The sequence below is a fragment of the Rattus rattus genome, chromosome X (genome assembly GCF_011064425.1).
Source record: "Rattus rattus isolate New Zealand chromosome X, Rrattus_CSIRO_v1, whole genome shotgun sequence".
Taxonomy (NCBI): Eukaryota; Metazoa; Chordata; class Mammalia; order Rodentia; family Muridae; genus Rattus; species Rattus rattus.
The window spans coordinates 95,990,501-96,002,220 of NC_046172.1; the positions used below are offsets into that span (position 1 = coordinate 95,990,501).

The following is an 11,720-nucleotide window of genomic DNA, read 5'->3' on the forward strand; positions in this document are numbered from 1 at the left end:
ATAAGAGCACCACTAAAGTGAAAATTTTGCTTTACAAGGATAATTGATGCTGGTCAGATAGGGCTGAAAGAGCATCTGGGACCGAGGGGACTAGTATCATGGGGGGCAAAATCTTCTGGCATTTTTTCCTCGGGGCCAGAAACCTAAGCTGTGGTTCAGAGGATGCCAAGGCTAAATTCCATGCTGACAGCCCATCTTGGTAAGGTGTGAGAGTCTCAATTGTAGTACATGTTTTGAAGGCATGAAGGAGTTGGGTAGCACTGCTAAGGCTTTGAACTTGTGGCGGCGTCAGAGTCCCAGAAGAGAGACCACTGGGGAAGGTGTAGCCCGTTACATTGAAGACCTGGACAATGCCTCCTGCCAATGCTTTATTATTTGTTCAAATACACAAGTTGAAACTTCTCATGTGTCCACATACAAATACGGGAGTGCTCAGGTACATATGCAATCACAAAACAAATGCAGAAAATGGTATACTAACCCACTCAGAACCCCACCAACAGACTGGTCATATTAAATTGCACAATGCTATCTATAGAAGGTACATTAAAAAGCACCAGCTCACAAAGGGACAAGGGATAGGGGTCCAAGAACATACTATGCAAGCTAAGGAACTGATCTACATTATGAAGAGTCTGGATGCTTGTTAAATGCCCGAAGGCTTACAAAGCACGTTTAAGCATTTCAGACATGAGCCACACAGAATATCAACTACTTGGTGCTTGAAGGAGCCTGCACCCCTTCCCAGGTCCCTTAAGTTCAAGAGGGAGGTGCACTCCAGATGCTCAACAGGAGGTGAAGGGAGCCAGCCGTGGGTCTGAATAACGCTGGATGGGCTGGGAGGCTTCACTGCTCCGACTTCAAGCAAGACCTGAAGGCAGAAAGGATGGTATGAGGACCACCTAATGATCATCAATCCCTTTCCCGACCCTCCCGCATTTCTTCATCTCCCACGAGTGAACATTTGTCACTGAGACCACAGGGCAGACCTATTCCTGCCTGAATTCCTCACCTCCAGCCTCACCTTCCCTCATTCCTCCACCATGGCCACAAACCTACTGTGGTGAAGCTCATGGTCTCTAAATATAACCTTCCTGATGTCAGGAAAGTTCCTTGACTTTCCACTACCCACTCCTCCTGGCCTACTCCCATGCTGTGGGGTGTGTGTGTGTGTGTGTGTGTGTGTGTGTGTGTGTGTGTGTGTGTGTGTGTGTGTGTGTGTGTGTTTGTGTACATTCTCATGTTTGTGAGCGTGTGCAGGTATGTGATGGTCATAGGACAACCTCAGGCATCAGTGTTTCCTTTCCTGTTTGAGGGTTGTTTTGAGCCCTGTTTGAGGGCTCTAACAGAAACATATGGTTTAACGGTGGAAAACAAAACCTTTTAATATTTTCTGTCTGTCGTTCCTAACCATGTTTTAAAATGTTTGACTTTAAAAACTGTTGTTTGAGCTGCCGAGTCGAGGCCTGTGTAAAATTGTCAGATGGGTTTTGGCTTGGGATTAGGACAGTGTTTCTAACAATTTCTGAAACGACCCTAAACACACTTCTACAATTCTGTACTACGTATTTACCTGGAACAGCATCCTCGGCACTGACAAGCGTAAACTAAAGGTACTGATCAACTCTGAGAAACAAGGAAGATGCTTTATGCTCCTCAGTGTCAAACTTTTAGTCAAGATATAACTCTTTGAGTAAAAACAAACGAGCACACCCATCTCCTTGGCATGCACCTTTTAAATCTTTAATAAATGGCAAAATTACATGTATACCAAGGACTTGTATTAAAGCAAATTTCTTCATAGTTTATTATGTTTGCATGTTTTGCTTGTATGCCTGCCTATTGCCTATGTGCCTATGTGTACTGGGGTCCTGTAAACGTCTCTCAGGTGGAAAGGGGTTGTGAGACAGGAAACTTTAAGAAGCCCTGGCCTAGGTCTCGTCTCCCTCCCTCGCCAGACCCCTGTGATCAGCCACCTCCCCAGCTTCATTCTGCCCCGTGTGTTCCAGCAGTTCTGTCCAGGGTGACGTCCTCCTAGATTCCCTAGACCCTATCTGTCTCTGTGCACAATCAGGTCCAGCCTTGCTGCCCAGACACACTAGAAGTTTAGTTCCCTTCTCAGCTCATAAAGCACTTGCCCTCTGGATGGGTCATTTGAGATCTGCTTGTAAAATGTATCGCAAGAAAGACTCCAGGCCGCACATCTGAACTGAAATCCCCCTGAGAATGGGGTCTAAATCTCGTTCCATCTCTATGTCTCCGTCAGACCATCACAGTGTGTCGTGGGTTGGCCTGATGCTGCCTGTATTGTAATGCTAGTATTGGGCCCCCAAGACCTGGCTGTCCCAGAGAGGAGAGACTCTGCATGTAGAACCAAGTGACACCGTATGACACTGCTCGCCTCCTCCACCAGCCCCCCAAGTTATTTCTGATTGGCAAACAAAGATGCCGACAGCCAGTAGCCGGGCAGAAGGGACATAGGCTGGCTTTTAGGATTCCCGGACATGGGGGTTTGAGGAGAACCATGACGGGAGAAGAAGGCAAAGGAGGAGGGAGAAGCCATCATGGGATGGGAGAGTCATGAAATCGGGGCTGGCCAATTAGAGTTAAGAGCAGCCCAGATGAAACAGTAATAACTGGGGCTTATCTACAGGAACGTGGATTCTAATAGAGTAGAGGGTGGATGTCTGCCCAGCTCTAGTGCTGTTTAAGGCTTATTGTAAATATAAAGTTTGTGTGTAGGACCTAAATGGTCAAAGGCAGGGTAGAAACTCGGGGTTTGGAATAAAAATTTCCACCACGACAGTGAACAATAGACTGGGGACGTGGGGCTGGGTGGGGAATCTGGGAGCCTGGTTCTATTTCTTGCAGTGGATATGCTGCCTGCTCTAGGGCAAGTCCCTGCAACTCCCCGAGGGCCTCAGACTCCTTCTCTTTTGACAGCAGGGCACCAGCCAATTACTGCTAGGCACAAAACTTGAGATGCTTAGCGTTCTCTGAATTATCCTCCAAGTGCCCTCTCTGAAGTCAGCCTCATAAGACTGGTGTACCCAGCCCAAAGTCATTCCAACCACAAACTAACCCCATGTACCCAGCCATGACCACCTTACCACAGAGCTCCCATCTCCCAACTATCTCCACCCCCATGCTCCTATCCAAGAAGCCAGCTACCTGTTTATCTGTGGCTCTGGTGCCAGTTCCATGAAGAGTTCTTCAGAGTCATGAGGGCTTCGGCAGCCTCCAGTGTTTCCTGACACTCTATGGTGGCCTGGTCAGAGGCACCGGATCCCTGCAGAGAAACAGGTGTGAAGAGAACAGGAGCTGTGCATCCAACACCTCTTCTCAGAAGCACAAAAGACCTCTCCGTAGCCAGCTGCCTCCAGTGCCCACTCCCAGTGCTCAGAAGGTCTGGCCTGCACAGCAACCTAGCTCCTCCCACCCAGGTTTCCGGAACTCTCCTGCTTCTCTGCAGGTACCTGTAGCTCCAGTGAATGGTGGTGAGCAGTGGAGGTACATGGCACGGGGATCATATTTGAGTATCTGGAAACAAGAGGTAAGGGAATTAAACACCTGGCTGGGTAGGCAGCACCTGTAGAGAGAGACTGGCAGGGTTTTGCAATACCAGAGGGTGGGGATTCAAAGGCCTGTGGAGACCTTAGGCCTTGTGGCATGGATATGCCCTTTGTCCCGCACAGTCTGTTTTCCCTTCCACAACCCCCTAACACATTTTTTTCCTAAGAAATTAATCCGTACAAGTTTTTTTTTTAAATCTCTCCCAGATATGCAGTGAAGAAGACATCAGGGAACCGCAAGTGTCTGCCTTTTAATATACTGCAAAGTCCCTAAAGAGATATGGTGACCTTCCATTGTCAGGGACTGTTGCTTGCCAGCACTTTGCCAGACCACCACAGATCATGAGGGACAAGCCCGGAGCACATCCAGGGGGATTTCTCTGTTGGCCTCTGGACTTTGCCCTGGGCCTCCGTGGCCCTCTCCACCATGTCCCTAGGTTTCTTCAGGACCCTCCCATCTCACTCATCTGCTGTGTGTAGAGAAACAGTGCCCATGTGTTAAAGGCCCACTGGGTGGCAGCAGGCTTTGGGCTGGTGCTTTTTTCTATGTGACAGATACAGAATACTCTCGCCAAAATGACCTCTAGGAAATGGATGCTTGAAAAAAATTAAGTCACTTGTACCAAGTCTCCAGAGGAGGGACTCCCAAAGCTGGAGAGGAGCTCTGTCCTTACCCTTAGGTCTGATCTGCAGCCTTCTCCCCCCACCTCCCCTCGTCCTCCTCTCTCCCAACATCTTCCTCCTCCTCCTGCTGCTGCTATGGCACCAAGCCCAGGTCTGGACACACACAGACACAAGACACAGCCAGCTGCACGGTCCCTTTCTACTCACGGGTTGGACGAGGTGAAAGCCCCATGAAGGTCCACAGAAGGAGGAGGACCCATCAACTGCTGTTCCGAGAGAGGTGGAAGTGCTGAGGGCCAGCAATGTACTTGAGATCCGTGGGCGCTCTCCTGTAGAGACAGAGATCAAAGGTAGGGATTGCTTCCAGAGAGGAGGAGGGAGTGGCAACTGTTAGGCCAATGGCAGGAATCTAGAATGTCAGGACTCTGAAGACCTCTGCAGAACCCCTCCCCTCCAGTCTTATGCTCAACTGCCTCTGAGAACACTCAGGCCCCTGAAGAAGTGACATTTCTCCATGTCAGCACAAGGCAACATGCTGGCCAACAGGTTAGAGGCCAGAACCCTGACTTTAAGGCAAAGTCGAAAGGGGTCTTGGCAGTAACTGGTTGGAGCCTCCCACTCTAGCGACAGAGTCTCCTTACCTCCTGGGGACCTTTGGGGAGCAAGTCTTCAGGCTGGGACACAGGGTTCTCCTTTGCAGCTGTAAAAGACCAAGAATTCTTCCCCACCGGCTGCCCACCAGCCTCATCCGAAGACATTCAACACCATTCTGAGGACTTCCCACCATAAAACTTTTTGAACACAACCCACCGCACCTCCACCCCATGCCCCAGATCTCTGCTTCCTGCAAACAAGTGCTACCCTCCATTCATATGACATCTGGGTGTCTTTTTCCTACTTGGGCCCACTGAGATTCAGGGTACCCTTCCCCAACTTCCCACTGCAATTCTGTGGCAGGGCTGGTCACAGGGTTACTCATGCCCTGCTTCTCTCCAACCAAACTCAGGCTCCTTCCACAGGCAATGACACTCACTGCGACCTCTTCCTTTGGTAGAGGTCTTCTTGGCCTGTTTGAGGGGTTTGCGGGGGACAGTCGTTCTTGGTAGTCGAATCTGGCGTCTCTTTATTGGTGCACTATGCCCCTTCTTCTCAGAACCCACAGCCAGCAGGGCCTCTCCTTGTTCCCTACAATAGGGGTTTGAAGGACTCCTGCTAGTCATGTGCAAAGGGAACCTGACCCCCTCACCATCTCGGACACCATACTGGAAAGGATGCAGCCCAACTGGGACACCAGCAGACCCGAGACTGGGAAGAATGGGTTTCCCACCTGACTTGGATCCTGGAGCCACAACTGTGGCCTCTGCCGGCGTGACTTGTATGTCCTCTGAGCCTAGGTTCCATTACAGGCAGTGCTGCTGCAGTCCTGTTCCCCATGTTATATTCCGAAGTGGAGGGCCGGCAGGTAACAGCTGGTTTGTCTTTGGGTTCCATGGTTCTTAGGCTGAGAGCAGAAAGCCCACTGTATCCCCATGGCCCTAAAGTAACTGTTCTTTCCTGAGCAGAACCAAAAACAAAACAAAACCAAAAACCAAAAACAAAGCACGAACAAACAAAAAAAAACAACCAAAAAAACAAAAAAACAAAAACAAAGAACGAACAAACAAACAAACAAAAAAAACCAAACAACCAAAACCACAAAAAACAAAAACAAAAAACGAACAAAAAAACAAAAAAACAAACAAAAACAAATAACGAGCAAACAAAAAAAACCCCAAACAACCAAAAAAACAAAAAACAAAAACAAAGAACGAACAAACAAAAAAACCAAACAACCAAAAAACAAAAAACAAAAAGAAAGAACGAACAAACGAAAAAACCAAACGACCAAAACAAACAAACAAACAAACAAACAAACAAAAAAGCAAAAACAACCACTCCCCAGACACAAAACCAAAAAACAAGGCAAAACAAGCAACCAAACAAGCGAAGTACACTGGCTCTGGGGGCGAGCACCTTCTCCAGCACGGTCACCTCCAGCATCACTTTATTCTCTGCCAGTTTTCTTCGGCCTCCATCTCCCATTTATACTCACACAGTCTCAGTCTTCCTCATGTTGTCTCCCTCACCAGCACCTCCCGCCAACAACCTCTTGGCACTGGCTCCATTACCCAGTCGGTCTGCTCAGACTCACTCCACACATCCCATTTCCAGGGTTACACCAGCAGCCCCAGGTCTGCCTCGGCAATCACGAGAAATCCTGGACACTGGAAGGCAATCGTCTTCCTGGTGCCTCCCATTTGTTCACTCCCCACATGGTAAAAATATGCACCAAGTACTCAGCGGTCTCGCGGATACCCGCACCAAGTACTCAGTTTTTCCTTTCACCCTCCATTCAAGTTTTCCTCACACCACAGTCTTAATTACTCCTTTGCTCCCCCTTTCCACCGATAACCCTTTTGTCCCCCTCCCCGCGAGCCTTCCCTCCCCGCCCATGAAATCATATTGTTCTTCTGAAGGCAGTGGACACTGGCTCTGTACCTAAAAACCTCTCACCCAGATACCTGCGGTAGGCGGGATCATGACTGAGGCCAACCGGGGCTAATAAGTGTCATGCTGGCCTTTAAACAGTTTTCTCACAAAATCCATCCAGATTTTCCCAATGTTTTTTTCTCATTTTCAAACAAACAAACAAACAAACAAATAATATCCATCATCGTCATTAATTACCATTTCCTTCCTCCCCACTTCGCTATGCCTGACAGGTTTTTGTGGACGCCCGTGTGGAGTCCCAGCCCCTGACCTAGCCCAAAGACAAACTATCTGGTAGACTCCGCTGTCCGTGGCCTCAATGCACGCCCTCTTCTTTAGTCAAACGCACACATTCGCTCCCCAGTCATCCAACAATCGTCCAGAGTCCTCTCAACCTTTTGACAGTTGGGGCTGGGCGGAGAATGGCCCCCTCCCTTCCCTCTCACCCTCTACCTGCCTCATCTGCTCTCTGGCAAGTCCCAGACCCGCAGGTAACCTGGAGATAGTTGCTCTCTGAAGGGGTTGGGGCAGGGCCCACTGAGGCTGGACAGAGCCTGTGGAGGAGGCCGAAGGCCCGGGTGGGGTCGAGCGGGCCGCCTCTGTGCCGTTTCCCATCTCCAGCAGGCTTTGCCTTGAAGAGGCCTGAAAAAATGAAGGAAATGGGCACCCGACCAGGAGAGAGGGGGGAAGAAGAAAGGCACAGAAGAATATGAAGATCATATTCCTCATGCCCCCAGTGGTTAGTTACCCGAGATTCCAGCCCTTCAGAATCAGTGGGGCTGAGCCTCGAAAGAAGCGGCCGTTCTGGTCCTCGCTCTTCTCTCCTCGCTCCTGCTCGCGCCTTTGCCTCAGGCTCCACTTCCTGTTTTGCCTCAGAGGCCTATGAGCTTCCTTCGCCGGTCCCTCAGAAGGGCGCCCCCTGGTGGCGGCTCTGACACCCACTTCCGCCAGTCCTCTGATGTGGCGCCTGGGAGCCTTTCCTGGTTACTGGCGCTAACTTAACTAATCCTACCTGCGCTGGAGGGACAAACTGAGCTTTCTACCCTCCAGTGGTGGTTCCCGGAAACCTCTTCCATTTGGAGGCGAAATAATGTGGGCTGGGGGTGCATACACTTTCACCTAGGCCTACTTGGCTAGGCTCTAACGTGTCCTCACAAAATCAAGCATCTGGGTTTGGCATGGACCACCTTCCATCCTCACACTGTGTTTTCTCATTCGGCAGCCATCTTAAACCCCAGAGAACACTCGCCTATGTCTGGGAACACTGTGTGCCATCTTGTTGGAGTCTGGCTCTGACTTTCTTTTCTATTCCAGGGATAAGTCCCTCACTTTCTCTGATAGTTCTACACACCTTTATTTTAATTCTTTATCTTTCTGCCCTTATTTATTTATTTATTTATTACTCATTTATTTATTACTTTTCAATTTTTTTGTGTCTCTTTTAGTCACTCTAAAGCATGACGTGGTGTCTGCTAGGAAACGCCCCTGATTCTTGTTTCTCACAACCACATGTAAGTTCCCTGTTCCTAGTCTTTTGTCCTTCCGTGTATATGTGAGAGTCTGCATGCCAGTTTCCCAGTAAACACGGTTGCAACGCGTTTGCACTGCATTCTCGTTGATTCGGGGGCATCGATTTGCCTGGACCCCGCTATCACCCGGCCTTCCTAGTCTTCAGCTTGGCATGGCTCTCCCTTTATGTGGAGCTGCCACAGTTTTGTTTCTTCCACGCTTGCTTCTGGTTGTACCTTTTGTGCATTCCTACCTGGTGCACCTTATGTCGTCTTTAATCCCAGAGCACCCTAGAGTCTTGCTGCTCTTGTGTCTGATATCGGCTTGGGGGTGGTGAGCTGGTGGGTGGATGATTCACTTTCATCTGATTTACAGAAACGCACTGGCCTCTTTAACTGCTACACTGTTCCTACACCCCGCCACCATAGTAAATCTCATTGTACCGGGAGGTACACACATAAGTCTCGAGGCTTTTCTCTGAATCTGAGCTCATTAAAAACAGTTCTGCCTTGCTGGGTTTTCCACTGTCACCTTGCTTCCCTAGAAGGCAGTCTAATAAGGACAGGGGTCGAGGGGCTTGTTTTGAGTTGTTGCTGATTTTAGTTAAGTGTCCCCAACGTTTTCAGATGAAATCCTCTTTTCTGGCTTCCCCTTTCTGGGCTCACTTTGTCTTTCCTTCCACACTTCATCCTCCCAGTCTCCCTACTTCTTTCCCTTTCCTCTCTGTCTCCTTCTCTTTCTTGCTTCCAGCTCTCCTTCTTTTATTCTGTTCTTCTTCATTCCTTCCTTGCCCATTTTATTAAAAGTTTAACCAACAACCCTTCTGTAGATTTCAAACACCTATTTCAAAAACATCACAAATACTCTGTGCCTGCATAAAAATATCTATGGGTCTATTCACTCCTTTGTGAACACAGGGCCTGGCATTTAGAGACCCTTCCAAACATGGCTAGCAAAGCTTACTTTTACTTTGTCTTGAAGGGTGTGCCATCACATCAGGGGATAACATACACTTAGGCATATTCTAAAATTAAGCATACAAGGCTATTTATGTGCTAGATCGAAACAAGTGCATGTGTTACCAACACAGAGCTCCTCCTCAACTCCCCCTTTATTCCAGAATTCTAATCTGAATTGAGGTTTGTTCTCCTGGCCAGGAATATTTCTTGACTCTATTTCTTCTTAGTTGTGGCAGATTATTTCTAAGTACCGGGACCTTTGTTCTACTGGACACCCACCCAGCTCTTTTATATCGTTCCCTCATGGGTTCCCCTGACATGACATTTCTTTCTACCATGCTAACTTTATCTGACCCTAAAAGACCAAGTTCACAACCTCAGCTAATCACAGGAACTGTAGCTTTCTTCATCAATCACTTTATGTTCCTCTATGTGGTATGGCAGCAGGCTAAGGCAAGTGGGTACAGCAAAATTGATCAGACGTCCTCACAGACCCCAGAGTCTAGAGACAAGTTACCTTTGGGGGGATGAGCCTCCTGATGCTCTCTCCTTGTGCCTGACATCCTTCAGAGGCCAGATGTTATATTAGTTAAATTCTGGACCGAGACATTATTACCATTAGGTCTCACTTTACTGCTGAGAAAATCAAAGCCTGGGTACCATATAATGACTTATTCTTAGATGCTCACGCCAGCTACTCTCACAATTCGGCAGTGCCAGTCAGGCATATTAGGAAGTGTTTCAGTAGTGGCTTGTTTCAATTTCTTCAAATCAACTCTCTGGTGTAGAGGAAGATGTGAGAGCTCCCCAACTCCTTCTAACATGTCAAAAATCCCCTTTTAATAAGATCCGTGCCATCTAAGTTGGAACCAAAACAAAACATGTTCACTTAAAACCACACCCACAGGATGCTTTGTCTACAACACTACTGGACCCTTGACAAGTCCCCAACCAGGAAGGTTTCTAACAAGTACAGGTATTTGTGTCTGGAACAACCTTTCCTGTTTTCCCAGGTTTGGAAGCAATCGTAAGTCAAGTACACCTGAAATACATCTTCCCCTTGAGAATACATGCACTCACTTGGAGATGTCTCCTCAAATTGAGTGAGTCCCAGCTTGGCTGGAGATGGGCTCCCTAGCTAAAGCGCTTGATCAACAAGTAGGAGGATACTGGTTTGATCCCTGTATCCTGCAGGACAAACAGTGCCTGGTGGCACAAGCTTCTAACTGTGGAACAGCTAATCTGTATCCTCCTTTGCCTGATTTTGGTTCAGGGGGCTTGACGTTTGGGTTGTTAACTTATTTTTAGTGAACATTTCTATAGGCTAGACAGTGAAGATCCAGCTCCTTCCTGTGTGGGAAAATACAAACAGTCCCTCCAAATGTGCAGTGCTACATCTGGAACTTCAAATATGCACACATGCACGGTAGTGAGTACAAAATCCCATCAGCACAGGACACGTACAGACTCTCAGGGACCTATGTGCTTCACAACTTCCTAACTCCTTTTCTGAAAGACCTTTCTTTTGTATTCTAAATTTTTTTCTTAATCTTTAAAAGAACAGCATTCGGCATTCCCAGGCAGTCTCCCAAACAAGTAATAAGCAGGTCTTTCTCTAATCAGAGGAGATTGGGTACATCGTGCCTAGGATTGTAAGCACAGTTCTGCACATTGGTCATTTGTTTGTTTTCAAAACATGTATTCAGGGCTTCTGTCTAATTTGGTTCTTCCTTTCTTTCTTTCCTTGTGCACATAAAGGGTTAATTTAGAATGTTTAAGGAAGGATAGAGTTACTTCATATTTATAAATGTTACTTAAAGAATTAACAGCATTGTACTGTGTATGCTTCTAAATGCAGAGGACAGGGAACCGTCTACACGTGGTATGAAATAAAATTAAAATTCAAAATGAATTGAAGTTCAAAAAAATGAGGTCGTTTATCTTTGAACACAAAGACCTCTGAACTCTACTCCTATGTTTGAACTGCACCAATGGTGGAGAAGACAGAGAGCACAGCATTCACAAGAATGCAGACATTTCGACCATGATTATTTTGAGTAAGTTTCCTATGTTAATATTGGAGGACTTTCATCTCTCAGACTGTTGGGAGCAGCCTTGAGATGGCGAAAGCAGCCTTCAAGTTAAAAAGCAATTGTGTTCTAGCCTTATGCTAGAATAATAAGCAATAGTCTTCAGGTTAAAAAGCAATTATATTTTAGCCTTATGATAGAACAAAAAGCAATAACCTTAGGTTAGACAAAAGCAGCACCTGCAGCTCTACATAAATTCAATAGATAGCATAAATCTAGGTGTCAGATCACTGAGTACCGGTGGTCAGGCACTGATGGTCAGGTCACTAAGCAACCCACCCTGCTGTTCCCCCGCTTGGCCGATTTACCCGGCCAATATCCTGGTTATCAAGCCAGGCCCATTCTTCGTGGTCACCCAACCCCTCCCACATTTTGCTTCTACCAGTATATCTTCAGCCTGAAAAATTAAAAATTGTCAGCTTGATCAGACTTCTTGA

At 47.4% G+C, this 11,720-nt stretch overlaps 1 protein-coding gene across 1 annotated transcript; it reads right to left on the bottom strand.

Moving 5' to 3' along the window:
- Nucleotides 1-351: 351 nt before the first annotated feature.
- LOC116889205 (doublesex- and mab-3-related transcription factor C1-like) lies at nucleotides 352-7,581 on the bottom strand. The gene is made up of 9 exons (XM_032890360.1): nucleotides 7,474-7,581; nucleotides 7,183-7,367; nucleotides 5,524-5,697; nucleotides 5,230-5,381; nucleotides 4,838-4,896; nucleotides 4,404-4,525; nucleotides 3,477-3,540; nucleotides 3,172-3,289; nucleotides 352-871 (listed from the first exon to the last, which is right to left on the bottom strand). Exons 2-8 carry the CDS (start codon nucleotides 7,338-7,340, stop codon nucleotides 3,176-3,178), a joined length of 843 nt encoding a protein of 280 aa, XP_032746251.1. The 5' UTR covers nucleotides 7,341-7,367; nucleotides 7,474-7,581; the 3' UTR covers nucleotides 352-871; nucleotides 3,172-3,175.
- Between the last annotated feature and the right edge of the window lie 4,139 nt (nucleotides 7,582-11,720).

Coding starts and splice junctions, on each gene's coding strand:
- LOC116889205 (XM_032890360.1), bottom strand. CDS start 7,340: ATGGGAAACGGCACAGAGGCGGCCCGCTCGACCCCACCCGGGCCTTCG. Junction 4,526..4,837: donor TCCCCAAAGGTCCCCAGGAG/GTAAGGAGACTC, acceptor CTGTCTCTACAG/GAGAGCGCCCACGGATCTCA. Junction 3,290..3,476: donor ACCATTCACTGGAGCTACAG/GTACCTGCAGAG, acceptor GTTTCTCTGCAG/GGATCCGGTGCCTCTGACCA.